Source organism: Ooceraea biroi, chromosome 5 (genome assembly GCF_003672135.1).
Source record: "Ooceraea biroi isolate clonal line C1 chromosome 5, Obir_v5.4, whole genome shotgun sequence".
In the NCBI taxonomy this organism is placed as follows: Eukaryota; Metazoa; Arthropoda; class Insecta; order Hymenoptera; family Formicidae; genus Ooceraea; species Ooceraea biroi.
Genome location: NC_039510.1, coordinates 11834743 through 11855274, shown reverse-complemented (window position 1 = coordinate 11855274; position 20532 = coordinate 11834743). Strand labels below are relative to the sequence as shown.

Here is a 20532-nt window from a genome sequence, read left to right as displayed (position 1 = left end):
CGGAATTCACTTTCGGAACAGGCGTCGGCCGGGGAACTCTTTTACCGTCGACCGAAACAAGGTGGCTGTCGGAGCACTTTAACGCCCCAAAGAAGAGCCTTGTTCAAGCGAGACGTTCTTTAACGCGATAACTGGCACGCCGGATTATGCGCCTCAGTGTCGGTTTTCAGCTACGTGCTGCTAGAGGCGGTGTACGTTCTCTATCGCAAGTATTTTAATATCACGTGAAACGCAAACGGGAACGAGAATCTGTCTCTTTTGTCAGAGATTAGATTCTTGGGAGCAAACAAGGAGAGAATACATAGCAAAGTAAAAGACATGAGACATATCTTCCTCTCGCAAAATTCAATTTAATAGATATAGAAGCGTTAACTTTGCTGTGCAACGACGTGTTTAGTTATTCAAGGAACATTTAGTAATTCCCGCGCGGTTGTAAAATAATTGTACTCTAGACGAATAAATCTACACGTGGAATTCGGGGTAGAATATGCAAATGGAAGGTTGCGAAAGTCTGGTATTACCGTGCACACGTATTCGTACATGTCATTCTGCATTCCATGCATTTATTTAATTCGCGAAATCGCCGAGTCAATCCCATCGATTTATTCCTAACGCGCAGCATCAAATTCACGAGGGTTGCATATCACGGAAAGACATCGCATTCCGATAGGTACACGTCGATTACATATTCGTAATGTTCATTCGTTTTCGCACATGGATGCCGCCGGCACAGCGCACATGCCATTTCTGATAGTGTTTCATAGGATGTCGATGGACTTCTCGAGCAGATAACGTCAGGTCATGATGACCACTCTTCGTCACTTTAGTGAAATGCATAAAGCTATATAGAAGATTCGTTGTCGACGGCCAGTACATATCCGATAACTTGGGTATACGGCGCTTATCAATGTAATCCTGTAGTCGATTGGAAATATTGTTCAACATTTCTATTACTTTGTAATATTTGCACTGCGCGTGTGCTTTTTATTTACGAATTTTTGGGTAAATTTTTGAACTTTAAAATTTGGGAAAAATATGACTGTTAGCTTCCTTACTTTCGGTATTTGATATTTCATGGAAATTAAATCGAGAGAATTAAGATTCACTTAAAATCAAATGTTTGAGATTGAACAAGAAAAGAAGAAATGGCATTATTTACTTTTATTTTATTCTTTGAATTTATCTGAGTATCAAAATTCTCGGATTCCCATGAGCACAAAGACAAACTTTCCCAAGAGAACGAAGTTTAGTGAACCAGCCTCTTTCTCCCCTGATGTCGACGAGACGTATAAAGCATCGTGGAAAATTCATTATCCGGTACGAGATTGAATATCTGTCACACTGAAGGTCGAATGAGGGTGAAGTGTCAGGAGAGCTATAAGAACGATGAAGACGGGGTATCTATAGGATTGGTGACCTTGAGTTTACTAGGCATCGGAATCGTCGAGAAGAGCAGCAGTCTCTAATTCGACCGCTCTTCCAACAAAGAAAATAGCTCTTACAATATAGCACTGTAATTCCCTGATTGGAACGTAGCAATTGCAGAGATTTTCAAACAGACAAATTTAACGTCCAGAAATTAAAGCAGAAAATATTTCAAAACGGAAGAGAAATGGATACTTCATTTTCGACATCCTATTTTTCTTGTTGCTATAAAAAATCGTATCAGTTAACGCTTGTAATTTTTTACAAGCAGATATCTCAATGGATTGATGCAGCAATCGTAGAGATTTCGAAGCGAGATTCTTGCTTAAAAAAAAAGATAGGAAAGCGCAGATTGTGCCCTTGATTGATTGACGATTACGTGGAATACCATTTGTCCTTGTTAGGTTGATCTGTCCCGAAATATATCACACTCCCCCACGTATTTCACTGTAAATCTGGCTACGTAAACGACACGTCTGTGCTTAGATGCGTCATGTTTGCAGACACACGTGACACTCCTCCGCATCCTCCAGTGTTATAAATTGCACGGCAAGAAAGCCATGAGTGAAGGGATCGATCATTGCGCGCGTCGAGATGTAAATGAGATCGGCAACGAAAGTTATATTAATGGAGAATTCTTTCCCTTCTCGTTTCCAAAAGAGCACTCACTCGACGTACTTGCGTTTCTCGAGTGCATCCGGAAACTTTCCGAGCCTCCGTAGTATTGTTTGAATTTTCGCATCAGACAACGAGTCTGGCGAAACTATTTCCGCGTATCCTCTGTGGGCAGAGGAAGTTTTGTATCGGATTAATATACATACACATATATACGCACATATAGATAAGCCAGCTAAGTGCGCATTCGCATAAGTATCCATCTTACATGATGCACACCTGACATCAATGTTCATATGTTGGTTACATATAATAGTCTTTAGGTGGAAACTTGAATGGAATCAAAAGAACAATCGCTGAGGCTATCAGTTACTGCTTTAACTCTAATTAAATTTATGCACTGTTTGTCATCCGAAATTCTTAAGTTCTTTATATAATTATACGAAATTATTTTGTGAGATAATGCACAGACAGGAATTTTAAAGCATCAGGAAAAATTGATAGTAATTTAAATAATTAAATAAATAATTTAGATGCTTTCCTTATTTTATATTGCTGAACAATTGTCTTGATATCTACGTTTTATGCAAATATTAATTTCTATTTTTACTGTAAATTTATGTTGTAATAATTGACTTATATTATTCATAAATCTACATATCTCGCAACTATCACAATGCGAAAATTCGAAGATACGCTACAATCGCGACGAACTAATCATACATGAGATATATCTTGTGTGACACATGCTCCATTCAAATCGAAGATTTGAAGTGCTTTATGCGATATTCATAACACTCCATCGATTAATACCGGATTCAGCGAACCATCTGGGGATTTTCAATATCCCATAATCCGATAAACTCATCGTGACGTACAAAAGTGCTGCCATAAAATTCGTTATGTCGATACGTGGAATCGATCGCGCATTGACATATTCATGGCAACATCGCGTACTGGTATCATTCGTATCGTGCACTATTTCGCCCTTGACGGAGCCACTTGAATTAGCCGGAATACGATGAGATCATCGACGGATACTCCGCGAGTACTTCGGGATGATTAAGTGGAATCACCGCGAGGCCCAATTACAAGGTAGTTACGAGGTAGTTAGTAACTTGTAATTTATCAGACGGCGGTAATGCCCACCGAGGGATCCCGAACGTTCCTTTCTTGTATAATCGTTTGTAATGAGATAGAGTGAGAAAGAAGTTATTAATCCACCGAGGGTGGAACTACTATCCACTTTTCCGCTTCTTCGTACGCGAGTGGAGAACCGTGGATCCGCACGCGCTCGCGCGTCTTCGCAACGCCCGGGCGTGGATTGAAATTTATTATTCCCGAGAATACCGTAAACCACTGACCCGGAGCTAAGTCGAGTTACAGTAAGAGTATGTAAAATGAGAAGGTCGAGACGTCGAGTGGACGGATTTATTACGCGGAGTATCCTTTCGCGCGGCGCGCGATATTAAAACGCTGAATTATACGCGACCGAGTAAATTCGAGGAGAGGGTCAAGAGGGTGCGAGAGCTGGTGCGTCAAGGGTGCGGCGCAATTTTCTTCGCGGATTAAACGGTTATTCCAGATACTCGATTGATGTATCTCGCAGATACGAGATTATTTTGTACAACCGACCAGCGGGGGTGCAACATAATTATCCTCGTTAGCTTTAACGATTGCTCAATCAAACCTGCGCGTGACACGCCGAGCTTTCTTGTTCACTCGCAGTAGTACGAGTCGATATTTGAGCCAACGCGCGACCTGCTTTCGCTCGGAATATCGCATTGCGGCCGATATAATTGTCCCGCAAAAATAGAGATACGAGACGAATTCCACGATGATTACTATCGCGTAGTAATGTAGTATTTTCGTGCCATATTTAGATCTCTCGATTCTCAGCGTGTCGTTCCTTTTCTCGCTCTCTTTTCTCGTGAAGGGTACGACGCGAAGGGGAGGTTCTCTCGCGATCGAATATCCCATTTATTATTTCTAGCTGACCTGTCGCATAAATGAATAAAACTCGCTTTCGAATTCGAGGTCAAGCGAGATATGGCACGCGTGCGATCGCAGAAACAGAACTGGATGCGCAGTCCTGCATTTTACGATAGCCCGGATTCCATTCTCGTATCTGCCGGCCGTACGAGCTCGTTGTAAGGCATTACTTATTTACCGTCGTTCCATTATCGGCCACGACGATCGACGTATCGCGCGAACTAAATTTCTTCTTATCGTACGGAAAACGAAAGAATCTGGAGCACGTACAACTGTGTCTGCGCTCGTATCGGAGATAAATTTGCGATATAACGTCGCGTTGCGGAAATGCGCGTTTTATTATATTTTTACGATACCTTCCACACGGTATTTGCCCGTGTGACCGTAAAACGCGTCAAAGAGGTATTCGCGTTTAGACGAGCAGAATAACGTAAAAAATTGCGAGCGGCTGTGTGATAAATCGACGCGACGCGCCGCAAGAGCCAAAATTTGCGAGTGCAACGCGTGCGCGCGTCTAGTCACCGCTCGAGACTTATCAATCTTATCTTATTGATTGTTTTATGCAAATTGCTTTCGCGGAGAATTTCCCGTGGAATGCGGCGGGCCTTCCTCCTACGAAATTCCGCGTTCGCTCCGGCGAAATAATGAATTTTCGTCGAACGTCGTTACTGCGCGTCCGAAGGAAGCCGCGCTTCCTTCACACAAACAGCTCGAAAAATCTCCCTCGTCGGAGAGAGACGAGGAGAGACGAGGAGAGACGCCTCTCCCGTTTCTCGCATAAATCGTAAAGTTCGCGACGATTATAGCGTACCGTGAACTACTCTGTTACTGAAACAAAAATCATTTCGAGTCACGACTCAACGTGGTGCGCTCCGCCTTCGCATTCGTGAGAGCCGCGGAAATTAAGCCCGCATATTTTCCGCATACCGGAAACATCAAGACGGAATTAAACGATGAAATATACATGGCGCTCCAGAATTTTCATTCATGGATTCTGTGGCCGAAGGAGAGAGAGCGCAGAACAAACTTCGTCCGTTAGAAAATTGGATGGGCATCATCCTTCAATCCACGTTTCTCGAATTTAAACATCTTCTGCGCAAACACTGGAAAAACTCGCGCACGATTGCAATTTCCGCGTGCTACCGCGTCGTGCTTTTTCTATCCGCGTGGACCGAAACAACCATGTTGTTCCGCCATAATTTCCGCTTTATAACAATCAACTCACTTTGACAAATACTGATGCAATCAAAGTGCATCGCGTAACTGAACGGGAGAGTGGAAAACGCTGAATTTGCTGTGTAAAGAAAAGCCGAATAAAGCCGGGCAGGCGGATGCGGTCAGAAAACGTTGGCGATCTGACAAAGGTAGGTTCTTTGCAGGAGCAGATCTCTTTCGCGATACCAGAGGTATCTCGAATTCTCGGGTAAAGCCAGTAAAATACGCAAATGTTGGCGCGGTCGTGGGAAGAGAAATTTCAAGTGGCTATAATGCGTTTGTAGCCAAGTAAATTTCTTGGCTGTCAGGAAACGTGTATAGTCGCTTGCACATTGCTACCATCAGACTATCCCAGAGCGGCGAGCGACATCGAGTTAAAACGATGTGGTTGCAGTTCGCCGCCTCAGGGTTGTCACGTTTGAACGAGACACTCGAGACAGAAGTAACGCATGATCTTAAGGAAGATACAGTCAAACGTAAACCGGAGAAGTAACATAGCAGAAAAATATGGAAACATAGCAGAAAAATTATAGCTTCGATGAAATGCACAATGTTTCGAAACACACATGCTGTAATGAAAAGATATTCGCAATATCAAATCTTGAAGCGACTGTCCTTTTTATTGCATTGAAATATTCAGGTAAAATTCTGACCACGAACTTGATTTGATCAGAGACAGAGAAACGGATTGATTGGGAAGCGTGTTGTTTGCTTCCAAGTGTATTTACACGTTTAATTTTCATTAAACGTAATGTTATATCCGTAATGAACGTTATTTCGAACGAAGGTAGCTTAGAGTATCATGTTGGGAGATCGTGCGGTTTGTCACACCTGAATAATCCAGTGGTCTTCTATGAGCCGGACTGCCACATCATAAATAGAGGAACAGTCCATTATATTCCCAAGTGTTAGCCGAATTGAACCGGTTCCAGAATACGCTCGATGGCGATGAGATCACAAGGGAAGCTTACTGAGAGATTCGAGTAGTTAACAAAGTGGATTGATGCTGATAATGGAGCAGAGAGGTGAAGCGATGGGATACGATAGCATCGGTGATAAGAGTATTAGAAATTCGCAACGACTTTCCTTTTAAAGCTCAAATTATCTGACTATATCAAAAATTAAAATAATTTAATGCCATTTTTAACTGACAATATCTAATATGTTTCTTATAAGCGTCTTATAAAACCCTCGACAGTTCTCGATCAGTTTGCTCGTTTTGCTCGCCAACTTATTGAATTAATCATCTGGCGACGTCATGTAATTCGAAGTCGTTGTCGCCTGTTAGAACGTCAAACACCTATTTGTCTACGATAGCCAATTTGACGAAGTTCTAATCCAGACTTTACAATGAGGCCAATAATGAGATCGGGGAACTGGGCAAGTTCAAAGAGATCGTTCTATCTAGCGTAATAGCTCGATAGTAGCGATGAAAATCGATATTATTACGCAACCACAACAAGTTTCTCATGATCTTAAATAAATTTGATAACAAGTATATAATGGTTTTAGAAACCAGCGTTTGCAAAGTATCGTTAACGTAAAAATGAAGACACATGGCTACTAAATTTTATAACTTTTAATTCATGTCATTACTTTCATTATTACTTTCAATCTTAACTTATACATTGTGCAGTAACGTCGTTCCTTACTCGGGGCGAAAACATTTACATAAACCTTTCGGCTCAGATCGTTAAATCGGTATAAACGCTCGCGATTGAGTTAACTAACCGTGGCCGAGTCGTCGAACCTTAGAACGGATCTCATTGCCAAGGCAGGCTCGACGAGGAGGTATCGGCAGGCTCGGGAAATCCACAGAGACGCGGAGATTGTTCTAACTAGTATAACAGGCTGATGGTTAACTATGAGGGGCTAACACGGGATCGGTGACAGTGTCGCGCGCGACTGGATTTCCAGTGACGAAGTTGAATTTGATTAACGAAGAGCGACGCGCTTGCATCGCCATACGTAAACAACGTTAATTACAAGGAAATTCTGGCTAACTCTCTCCCTGTCTCTTTCATTCTCTCAGCGGATTGTGATAATACTCAAGAGAATTTCATGGTAGGACCAATGAGAGAGGAAGAGTATGTGTGTGTGTGTGTGCGTGGCATGATATTGACGTTACCAATCCAGCTTGACAAACGGCGATTGATTAATTTAATCCTCCGGATTAGCGCCGAAGGCACGAAACTCACTTTCGGGGATTCGCCGTTCTAATGATTTTTATGCACCCTGATTGGATGGATCGTCGGATGGGGTTTCACAGTTGACACAGCTTCCCGTCCGATTGCGCGTGTTTCAAGCACCCGAAAGGAGGCTGCAAACGGTGGTGACACAATTTCGCTGCTATTTACTTTGGTTAAAGGGGTTACTACACTGTCGATAGGTTACCCGAACACGGAACTCTAGTGATCCATCGGTGTCACGTTAGACGAAACCATATGCGAAACGCTAAACGAAATGACAGAGAAATAACATTATCTCGAGAGTTATCACTTGAGACTAGAAAAAACTGGAAAGAAGAAATGCAATGAAGCAAATTTCTCGAAATATTTATTTAACTCTATATTTTTGTGTTATAATCAAATAGGAATATATACGAGATACAATAATAATAATAACAAATATATAAATATCATATCTGTTTTGCACCATATGACAGATTTTTATATTCTATAAAATCTTGAAAAAGCTGCGGGCTCATTCTACGAAATATTTCCCAAATCTGGAAAAATACGAGGAATGGAATTTATTTCTTCCGCCGTCTTTGCGCGACTCTTTTGCATGGTGCCGTTCATTTCTGTGCAAGGATGTAATATCGAAATAAAAATCTTCCATACGCGAGTGGTAGGTCAAAGCAACAAGCGTCGCCCTGTGCGACGATTTACATCGCCAGCATACACACACGAATCATGGATAAGCAGGAAATATTCCCTTCTGTATTGCACGGAGGCAGGTGCACGGAGACCCCCTCGCGGGTCTTTAAAGCTCCGGAAGTGGTTTTTGTTACGAGAAAACCAACGGGATCGACACGGTGGTGGCTCGGATGGTCTGCGCGCGCGCATCGCACGAGCGGTATCTGGGTGACCTGTTATTGGATTTTTATAACGGATCGTTCAGAGCGAAATGAACTCGTAAAGCGATGCGAGCCCGGTATCACCCCCGCACCGGACCGATATAGGCAGAGTTGTTAAAGGAACAAAAAAAATGGCTGAGAAGCAGCGGTCCTGATTCGCTTTCGCGTTCGTTCCTCTGTGTATCAGTTGGCATGTTGTTAATGGAAATTGAATCGCCAGATCAACATGAAAATATACACTCTGTGTATACATTGAATATCTGAATCGAGCTTGTTAACGATTTAGCAAGAAACTTCTCGATTACGAAGTATTAATTACCATCGCCGATGTGATATCGGGAATTGTACGTTTATCTCTATATTTATTGAAAGAAAACAGCAGGCAACGCGTTTTGTTGCGCAACCGCTCGCGATTCGTTATAATTATAATTAATCCCGATATCCCGACACCTATCAGTGTGGACTGTGGAATAAAGAAACTATCTTGGAGCTCGAGGCATGTGTCATTAAAATCAACGTTGAATATTTCGGAACATCATACAAAAGCGCGGACTTGAATGTAAATCGAGTCTTCATCTCAGCCATTCTGAAATAGTCCTTTAAGCCACCTTATGCAGCTTTGCATTCTTACTTCGTTCGGTGCCACTTTCTTCCCGCTATCGTTCGCCAGATCTTTAAATTGATCCCGCCATTCACTGTTCCTATTTCACGAAACCGAAGAAAGGTTCCGAGAAACGATTCCATTCGATCGCGGTCGATTGTTATCATTACTTGATTAAACTTTGTTGCATTACGCCATTATATGTCCGCAACGAGATCGCTCGGGCAGAACGTCGAAAGAGACGAATGGGAGAGGAGGAGAGGTCGACGTCGAGGGGGTTAATTTTTGAGTTTAGCGAAGAATGAGGAGATACGATCCGAAGGGACGAACGACGACGAGGAAACGGTCTCGAGAATTAATTCACGATTGCCAGCAGATTCTATTGACAGTCGTTTTCCGTCCCGATGGAGAACTCCCGGTGATGGCGAGCGAGGGCCTCCCCAGAAGTCGATCGCGGTATCTCCCTACGGTAACTGGGGCAAAGAACGGTAACGGGTGGCTGAAAAGAGTTTTCGCGAGTGGAGGACTCGATGTACCAGCGAAACCAAGAGATTGTGTAAACCGACAGATTTACGAGTGACACACGGAAGAGCGTAACGGGGTAGATTGCCACGCTAATCAAACTTTAATACTGCGTGTCCGAAAGCAGTTTCCTTCAGTCCACGATATTGCTCGAGTTTAAACCACTGCCGATAAACGACGTTTATATGGAGCTTAAATTTCCGTGTGTAGCGGCTCACGTAATGCCACTCAAAAAGTACGAGTCAATCCTTGACACCGCGTTCGCAAGTAATTTCACAACATTTTCAATATTTTCTATTTCCAGTTAAACGTGTGAAAGTATCGAACTGTTATACATCAAAGTGTCTCTTCATGCATTACATTTGATATTCCCAACATCCTCTATTTGATTGCATTCAATTAGAATTAGCCATGATAGTCTCATGGATATCTTCTATTTCAATTAAAACTTTATTTCCATTAGACGCGCATAACTGTATAGCAATTTGCCATTAACAATTTCCGAGGCATGCGGTGCGCGCCAGACGAATTGATTTCGCGGAACTTGCATTCAAGTCGCTCGCGCGTGTCGGTGCACTCGCCGCAATAATTAATCATCTCGAGATCACCGCGTTAGCGTTTGCCGCGCGAGTGGAGGGCGGCGACATGGTGTCCTCCTTTTATAGTGGACAATCACGTGACGAGTTCGTTCGCTTTCACGCATGCGCTAATTTAATAGCGACGGGAGCAGTCGCGTGCATGCAGAACGCTGTGTTTCTGCATACGCAACACGCATCGATCAGCGTCCGAGCGGACGTGCGTACCTGCATACTTGCAGTGTGCAACGCGCACACCAGCTCGACGGCAAAGTTCAGTCGTCAGCGACTTTTAATTCACTCCACGCCCTCGAGAATCCGCGTACATTAGCCCCCGAGCTCTAACGAGATGCTTCTTCTTGCGCGCGCAAATTATCCCGCTCGCATGCATCGGCTAATGATATTATCGTTGTTCGTTTCTCTCTCTCTCTCTCTCTCTTTCCCTCCCTCTCTCTGGTTTCTGCATTCGAGTCTGACTTAAGAATGCTGTTGCAATCTTCAATGCATCAAACTTGCTCGCACAAAGCGATATGACGCGAACATTTAATATTTATTTGTAGTAGATATAATAATGTTTCTCCGAAGAAAATCAAATTTGGATCTTAATCTCGTTCGAGAGGAAAAGCCACGTGTGGTACGCGACATTTACATTAGCAGGCAAAGTGAAGAGTGACGTCGCTGTGTCGGGTGAAATGAAAGGATAACGTTTGCCGTACAAATATTTTCAGATATTACGCGTGCGGACACGAAAAGCTCAAGGAAAAGTCCAGTCTCGATGTCGCGCGTTATCTCTGTTCTTTCTCTCTTTTTCCCTCTTTATTAAAAAATCTACCAACATCATATTACGATTCATCAGCTTGCATCAGCTGCGTGCGTGCAGAATTCTTGCGGAACGTTCGTCGGTCGTTCATTCGATGGATTTCGCAGTTGCGAAATTATATCGCACGATTGTAACCAGAACGGCAGAACGAGGAGAGGGAGGAGAGTGAAGGGATTAGGTTCGCGACGACGAGGTGGGTCATTGCGTGACCATCAGCAGGGTTGTGGCGTGGAATACGGGATGAGCGGCGAGCCATTATTGTGGACAGCCGCGCCATCATAAATACGCAATGATGCGCGATACGATGGAACTTCTGTTTTCCTTCCATTTTTGTTTTTTTTTCTCTTGACTGCGACCGTATTATTGTCACCATGCGGAGGCGGTCCTGGAGGAAGCCTTACGAAGGGAGGTATTGCGGGGGTGCACGCGCACACGCGACGACCCGTCTGGGTAAGCCTTGACGTAGGGTCTAGGGTCCGGATGGGTCGTCTGGATGGCGGGTATTGTCTCGGCCATAAAACGCAGTCGATCGAAGGCTATTAACTTGGAGACGTTTCGCGGAAGGTCATTAGCCTTCCCGGGATATCTGCGTCTGAGGGTATCTCACGTGATAATAATTTGATTTTTCTATTTTTCATGGAGCACACGTAATTTCATGAGGAATATGATATCGGGAAAGAATTAAAACATCTCTTTTTAAAAATGTTACGAGAATTACTTGTATGAATATTAGCATTTTTACGACTTGTAGGATCTACGTTATCGTAGTACCTAATTAAAGTAATCATTTAATAGTTTTCAGATTTCAGATATAAATTAGAAATACGAACAATACGGGCTGTTATTCTGAAGTCTTGAATTTAGTGCGTTAATTTGCTTAGCGTGTTTAATTTTCTCGAAACAGTGTACTCGCATATACGTTGGCTCGAGCGTCTGATAAGGGAGATACGCAGATCCTGGCAAAATATAGACGTCACGTTCAGCCTTCGCAGCAAGAATTTACGCTTTTCCGTTGTGCGCATTAATGCGGAACGAATTTATTACTCGCGAGAGTTGTGCAATTAAAAACGTCGAGATATTTTTAATGAATTGCGATCTCCGGAATCGTTCATACGTATGAATGGAATTAAAAGGAAAAAACTGCTTCTAGACTACAGAAATAATAAAACGATAAACGATTTTAAAGTACAAAAAAAGTCTTTAATGCCAGTTGGGCAAGAAGATGAAAAGTGACAGCAACTACAATTTTGTTGTAAAATATATAACACGTCCAAACAAGTCTAAGTAAGAAAACTCTTGTGTGGAAAAAACTTTAGAATGTTTTTGAAATATTGAAAGAATGAGATCAGCAAAGTCTCACGCGAAAATGCTTAGTGTCAATTTCTCCCATCAGCTATCTCGCTCACCTAACTTCAAAATTAGAAACTAGGAAGTAAAAGAACAAAAACTTTTTCTATTTTAAGAGATCAAAAGAGTATACAAACAATGCATCTATAATATATTTCAAATCGAATTATATATCAGATCTTATTATAGGAACAAGAAGGGGGAAGGGAAAGCTCAGAATTCGCGGAGGTGCTCGTTCCTAATGTCGTCAAGACTCTGAATATGTAATTCCTCCTCCAAGATCCTTCGGACGCGTACACCTTGCATCAGGGGTAGCGCAATTTCCCAGGATCCACCCTTCGCACGTGGAACAGTCCATGTCTGATGGCGCACGCGTATGCGTGCGTGCAACGGACGCGGCAATTTTATATGTCAGACCGGGAACTCGATATCCAGTCCGAATCAGGTCACAGGATAATCGATACACCTGGCTGCTATAGATTACGCGTACGCGGTCACCTCATCGGTACCTCGTGGACGTTGGACTAAGTCGGTCGATGAGATTCTCCACGACACGGACGAAGGAAGGCACATTGAGGGTCTCTTCTTTGAAGCCACCAGCCATTCGAGCATCACAAACTTTTGACTTTGCCGTATCGGAGGAATTGCATGAGGGCGCAAATGCGCGGTCGTGATCGGTGCAGCATCGGTGAATCAACCGAGGAACATTCAGTGCGACTGTGGTTCAGCAGTTATCGTGGAATCTCAGGGAAACGTGCGTTTTGTTATTCTCTCTCTCTCGCACTTGTTGTACATTATTTGTTGGCTTGTTTTGTTGTTGTAAGGAAGAAACGTATACGCGAGCGATCCCGAAAAGTTTACCGAGCACTCGGAAAGCGCGCCATGCTTTCGGATGATCGTACTGAAATTTTTGCTACGCGCGCGGATGCATATCTCGTTTTTGCATTCGTGACACGTCTCGGAAACTGTCCTGTCCCCCTTAAGCCGCAGAACCGGGGTGCAAACTCTGTCGCATACACCACCTCGCACGTACAATGTTTACCAACTCGCGGAGTTCAAGCGAAGTATTGATTCCGCATACTTCCAAAAGATATTTCGGGATGTCTGTTTAAGAACGTGCACTGCGCAGCCAATCGTCAGCGGAAGATTTCGCCTCTAGGTGGCGGGAATGTGACAAACGTCCAAGTGCTTGAACCACTTGTGGTGAATGCCGTGAAACATTTCAGGAAAAACTCAACAGAGCGAATACCACCACCGAGAGAAACGAAAAGAAAGCGACCTCGCATAAAATAACTCGCAGCATCCCCTTTGCCAGCGAAAATTGCGTGATGGGTGGGAAAGGGGCAACGATGAGATCAATATATCTTCGCGCGAGGAAGTTTAATTATTTTTACACATTTTCTACGTCTGAAATTACAGCTATAAATTGCCGAATCAGCAGACAGCCGCTCGCAAAAAATGGATATTGCACTTCAGCAATTGTCGAGATATCTCGGGAAGGATTCCCTCACGTTGGAATGTCAGGGACATGAACCATGGTCTTATTCATCGTCGCAAATCTTTGATACCGTATTGATCACATGATTAATGACGCGCGATGAATTGATACCTCGTACGAAAAAAGATTGATGTCCCACGCGTAAATTGTTGCCCGGGACAATAATGGCAGCTGCGCGAAAGATTGATGCTGGTCGACTCAATATAAAATAATAACGGTACAACAAGTGCACGAGGGTGCCCACCGCCGTGATGAAGTTCTCAGATCGCTGGCTCATGCAGCCAATTATAATCTTGAATTTATGAATCGCGCCGCGAGAGCAGAGGACGAATCGGTGCGACGTTGCGACGTGGCCCGGATTCTTGGGGACGAAGCGGCGCGGGCGGAGCAAAAGGAAACGGGGAATGGATTTTAACCCTTTGTTGCGGGCAAACTCTCGAAAATGCGGCTGGCATAATAAACTCGCTTTGCCGATCGGTGGCCGTACCGAAGTCGTCTGTCTAGCGGCGGACGGCTTGAAAAACGGGCGTTTAACGAGCTCGCCGTCGACGCAATGTTATTTGTCCGAAGAGTTCCAGGGAATTCTTTAGACCTTTCCGGCATTCCAGCGGAGCGGAGCTGCAAAAGCGTGAGAGATAAACGATGGTGGTTTGTCATTCGAGCGCGCCAAGGCTCTTTGCCGTTCGAACGACACGAAGATCCAAAGCACGTCAAAGAGACGTCCTAATCTGTCAGACGTCTTTCAGATACCTTCTGGATACCTTGTGGACTTCTACCCTGCTTGGCTGTGTGATTGTTAGGTGATTGAGTGTCTTAGCTGAAAGCTTTTGAGAATTTGTGATGACACGCCGCATTACATTTCATCGCGTTACAATATTTCTCTTTGCTCAAGCATGAATTGCTTGGATACACTTAGAGTTTGCAAAAGAAAAGTACATTGTAAAAGTATATCTTCTTTCAGATTCGATAGTATCTAATATTTCTTTCAAATTCGATATGTATCTAGTAATTTTCTAGTAGTTTTATAATAAAAATATCAGAATAATAGAGGAAAGATTTTCCTTTTGATTTTATTTAATGTTTAAAATAAGAATGTATATTAGTCTTTAATTTATTTTTCGATAATTAGAATCATTTTTCTTTTATAAAAGAATGATGAGAGTCGAATAAATAAATCACTCATGGCGAAGATCAATTGGTAGTATTCGCGTCTTTCATTAATTTGTAATCACAATTATTATACGGTGGAGTTACTTCCCGGGATATTAACTCCGCACAAAGTACTCGCTCTGCGTCTCTTTTGTCCCGAAAAATCAGTGCGTTTCATCCCCAAAGACAGCTAATGAGCTCTAAGAGTGGTGCCCAACGGCGAACCTGTTTTGATTACTGTCTGGGCCTACGCCATTTTAAAGAAAATAGGGGATAAATGAAAAGAAGAAAATCAAACATAGTAGAGAAGGAAAAAGATAATGTAATATATTCAATGTAATATAAAATCATTGCAAATATAATTTACTTTTTAAAGACAAAAAAATTAGTATTGTATACTAAATAGTAACAAGAAAGCAATAGATAAAGAAAATTTATTATATAAAAATGCACAATAAAAAAATTAGCCAAAACTTAAAAAAAATTCTTTTTAAATCTTTTAGCATTTTCTAGTAAAATAAACGTTAAAATTATCTCCATCTGTTTTAGACATCTCATGAAAATTTGAGGAAATTAATTCGCGAATATGTTTCCAATAACATAGTCAATCATATGCAATCTATTCGATTTTTCGCCGATCCGGAATCGATGCGTTCCTTCGGAAACGGAATTGACTATGACTGACTCGACTACAAGTTCCTCCTGACTTCTCGTTCTTTGTATTATGCCCTGGTGACGAAGGCCGCCGTCGTGTTTCCACAGTAATTAACAATCGTGATTACAGCTTGGTCGGCCGAAGACCGCATTGCATCAGCGCTCGAATTGCCTCGCAACTTCGCTCGTCCACCCTATTCACGCCAACCCTCTAGGCTCTGCACCTAATTAAATGCTCGGTTATCGGTCGTATACGTAGACATCGTGGTCTCCGTGAGATGATTCCGATGTAGCCGGTGACCCGAAAGAGTATGATGCAGTCGAGCATTGAATGTTATCGACGACGACGGCGACGTTAATGGCAACGTTGCTCCGGTTTGTTTGAGAAGTGAACGAGAAGGGTAATTAACGTGCACTGATAATGACGAACTTTTGACTGACAAGCGTCTCAGGTACCTCGAGGTGACGAAGCGATAAGTCACACATGCATGCTAGCAGGTGTGATAATAGGGCTTAACGATGAGCACGCCTTTATCAGGCTTCGAAATTTTTCTCCCTTCACACTTCACCATTCTCCAACCAGATCGATAGCAGCTATATTTAAGCATAGGTTTCGATGATGAACATGTAGAAAACAGTGCTCGTGTTTTTGATCTTTAAGAATAATCAATTTCATTAATATTGATCAATTTTAGCAAATGAAATTTCTTTAAATCTATTTTAATTCTGGTTCTAAGTGAAGAGAAATGCAAACCAACGTTGACAAGTAAATCAAATCAGGCCGGAAAACGAATGCACTGATGAAAGTATTCATCACTATTACCAGTGAATAAAAGTGGATTAAAGATCCAACTGCGATATGTATAAGTTTCTTCCCTGCAATTACAAAAGAAACCTCTTTTCGCCAGGAACTAGATTAATCCGTACGTAGACTTGTAGAATGACTTAAAAACTAGAACAAGTTGCATCGACTTTTCTCACTTGAAACATTCATAACGAAACTCGATAAGCTTTCTCAGCTCACGGGCATGCTATTTCTTCCCTTCATTTATGGGGATATCTCTCCCCAGATAGTCATTCAGCAGGTACACTTTTTTTGCTCGACAGTGAAGAGTTTATCAGTGGGAGAGTTAAGCAAGGACGATTAATGCGCCACGCCGGATAATCGATTTTCCACGGTAATTCACGACGAACATCCTGTACACATCGCGGCAGATAAAATAGGATCCACCCACGTAACGAAGTTTGCTAAACTATCGCCGCCTCAACCCCGCGTTCGTTCGTCCTCGCTATCAGGCCACAACGCCAATCCCTGATCAGCGGACTGTATCGCCCTGCGATGCGGCGACTTCGATAAACTGACCCAGAAATAGTCCATCAAAGAAAAGCTTTAGAGCCGTTTTGTTGGCATGTTTGCACACTAATGTTCACGCTAGGAGCAGTGCGCTCCTGATAATTCCCTGCTTGCATTACGCGAAAAATTGCGATCGTCTTCCTTTGAGAGACATGGAAAAGATTGCGGATTTTTCTCCGAAAATATATAATAATACAAATTTTGAAATACATAACATTTTAATGAAAACTTCTTGTGCAAAGAACATTTGCAATATGCTGCAAATGCATTCTGTAATGAAAATGCTCGAGTAGAACGACGATCCCGGATTTACCCCCGCATTTGCTGCTTTAATTTAGAACAGCGATTGTGTTTCACGAGGCGCACACAGGTTTGTTTTAATGTAGCGATCTTTCTTTTTTCTAAATTAAACTGGCATTCTAGCAGCCCTATTGTCGGAAAATAGTTTGCACCGCCGTGTAAAATTATCAGGGCGTTTATCGGATATCGCTTATGAAAGTGGAGCGAGTGTAGGCACAAGCCATAATAAGATAAGGAAGAGCGCGGATGGCGTGCAGTGTACGTGGTTGCTAACGATAATAATGATTTATATCAATCTACCTCAAGAAGGCAGAAAAAAGAGTCTCATCACCGCACGTGGAAGGTATAAAAGAAGTGAAAATATCATTTTTTTAATTTACAATTGATTTCACACTCGGTTTGTCTTCCTTTTATTTTTTATTCGCTCCTTTACCAATACAGCGATACAAAAGATACCGAATTTGCAAGTATTCGCCACTCTTTGCATCCACTCCTGTATTTATAATTGTATTTATACCCTTATAAAAGCGACTTAGGCGTATCGCAATAAAATTCCTCCGCTTTTGGAAGATGTCCGATTCGCTCGTGCTATTTATAGAACACCGATAATCTCTATAGAATCAAATGTTACGTTTGTTCCAGAGGTGACGATGTGCAACGATCGATCGAGCTGTTGGACAAGGTGCTCTCAGAATACGACGAGCACGAGGCGGAGGGCGAAGGTGGCGGCGGTGGCGGTGGCGGCGGTGGCGGCTGCATCGGGGGTGGAAACAGCGGGGGCGTCGGGGATTGCGGCAGCAGCACGGAGCCGAGTATTGGCCTCACGCCCGACGACGAGAGTCCGTCCTTAGGTACCCTTTTTTCCGTTTATCATTTCTCCCTGCTTCTTATTTCCTTGCGAGACGACCAACTCGAACGCCACGCACGATTCCTCGCTCTGGTGTTTACCGAGCGCGATTAACTGACATCCGCACAAAGGGGGCTGCAGCAGATCCTAATGTTTCATTATTTACTTTACTTCATGTAAAGTATGTTAGTGCAAACGAAGAAGAAACACTTATCTTTCTGCCGCTAAAGCGTAATGCATTGATACGAAAGTCGGAAAAATTTAAACTGTAAAATGTTGTGTTATTATAAATGTTATTATAAATTGAAGGCAAATGCCTTCAAAAAGCTTTCTGTGAAAATTTTATCTTTGTGTGACTGACAATCGGAGTTCGATACGTTGACTGTTGTAACGGTCATTGGCACCACTACGTGGACTATGCTCAGCCATTTATTAATTCCTTATTCATACCCTTGCAAATGCTCTCTAAATCGTTGCATTGTAGGATCTTGAAATTCGAGGTCCGTTAACCCTAGAACCCTTCGTCCCTCGAGTCCCAGATAGTATTTTAATATACACATACACACCCATTAATAAGATTCTAAATCCTAATCCCAATTGCAATATAGAACGGATTGTAGGTCGTAAATGCGACCCTATCATAGATTCATTATTCCGACTTGGGATAAATCCTCTAGGACAATTTAGGATTATAGAAGGTAACATAATTCACGATGTAATGTGATTACAAGCGTGAAAATTTGAGATCAATTTTGAAGTCACTCTGCACAAGAGAATTTTTATAGAACATTTGCCAAAAGGTTGGATGTAGTTTTAGAAAACTTAAATATTGACATTAGTGCAATGTGATACGCTCTCTTATTCCACGAATGACCATACAGTCTCGCATAATGTATAATCTGCTTTTACTGGACGCTCTTTCATTCGAGAACCATCGAAAGTTTGCTGTTCGTATAAATTTTTCGAGCTCGTTCCTTTCGTGTGCTTTCGCAGAACGTTGAGCGAACTTCCATCAGGATTGTTCGGTATCTGATTGTCACAAAAATCGATACAGCCATTGAATTCTCGAACACTCACGCCAGCAAACCGATGGACCATCGACAGCGAAAATTAATTCGGTTGTTTTTTCTCTCTCCCTCGAATCATAGATATCAAGTAACGCGTAAAAAATGTTGCGAATAAACTAGTCAAAAAATTTGGATAAAATTTTTATTCGACATACCTATCGTTTGTACGCATTCCTCATATGTTGTAAAATGTGTAGATCAATTTCACATGCTTCGTGAATTGTGTCAGACTTTTACGTTACTGTATTCGCAAAGTGCAAATTATTGTCGAATATTAGTACGTGCACGTGACAAATGTTATAACGTACTTGTCGCTGGTTGCATTGATTCATTTGAAAATTATTATATCCCTCTAATTGCTAATTAAGTGTACTGATATAGAGTAACGATAAACACCTATAACGAAAATATCGTTATCGGTTAACGATAATAACAACCGTAGATAAATAATCAAATCATTAGCACACAACGTAACATTCCATTTATTGCTAATAAAGTGTTAACTCGCGTTTCCACGATTCGCGGAGGAACATTTGTTACAGATAGATCCTCACTTTTCATGTTAGTACACCTGAACGTTGGAAGTAGGGAAAATCGCGACAAATTTTCGCTGACGAGACATCCACTTTGAACTTGTGGAAGAAGCAGCGCATGGGAGGAAGCGCGCTGCTTTATATCGACAGGGTGAAGATAGTAAATTTCCAGTGACAACCGAGTACGCCTCTTTCTAGAAGTTCGCACGCTATTTCCGCCTCTCTAAAGATATCTGCTCGCGTTTGAAGCGCAAAGTTCCATGCCGGTGCGCGAGTTGTCCCGGAAAGTCGTTCGAGGCGACAACGCAACCTGCCTGCTTGTACATGTGTATGTGCCTGCGTACGATTTACGTGATTTAACTCGTCACCCTGACTAAGATATTTAACTTGCCAACAGTCTCGTGTACATCGATCCTCGTGAGTGCACGAGGTGGACTCGCAATTGTAGGATGGATTCGCCTAAATGCGAAATGCAGATTGCACCAAGTGCAACGTAGATGATGAGCAAATCCTCAACGTTTGATCGATGCGAATAATTAATTTAATTAAAAAACTCGTACACTTAATTACGAGATAACTCTTTTTGCCAGCAAAAATGTATTCAAAAATAGCTTTTCAAGCACAATCCTCTATGTCTTTTTTAACAGAACAGAATAATAGATAATATTTTATATTAAGAAATTTGAATCACAAATAAATTCGAAACTACTTCATCCCTCATTGCAACCCTTACTCTACGTGCATCCCCTAAGCGTAGCCCCAAAGCATAGCCCATTTAAATTCTCTGTCCTAAGCCGCGTAGCACGGAGGATCTGATAGGGCCATTTTGCGACGGTTTCGCGAGACGAAATACGGAGCGGTCTATTTGCGAGTCCGGTATTTCCGTATCTTTAGAACGCAATAATTTTATAGTCACGTATATACCCTTCTGCACAGTCG

The 20532-nt window shown here is 42.4% G+C and overlaps 1 protein-coding gene across 7 annotated transcripts in view; it reads left to right on the top strand.

Annotated features, from left to right (window-relative positions):
- LOC105281076 overlaps positions 1 to 20532 on the top strand; it is a 183647-nt gene that overhangs the window by 107792 nt on the left and 55323 nt on the right. For all 7 annotated transcript variants that reach the window (XR_003406593.1, XR_003406592.1, XR_003406591.1 and 4 more), the window contains exon 4: positions 17789 to 17997. Coding sequence is in view for 4 of the 7 variants with exons in the window: in XM_026970017.1 (XP_026825818.1) it covers positions 17789 to 17997 (209 nt within the window). In the remaining 3 variants the exon portion in view is untranslated. The remainder of the gene's footprint in view (positions 1 to 17788; positions 17998 to 20532) is intronic.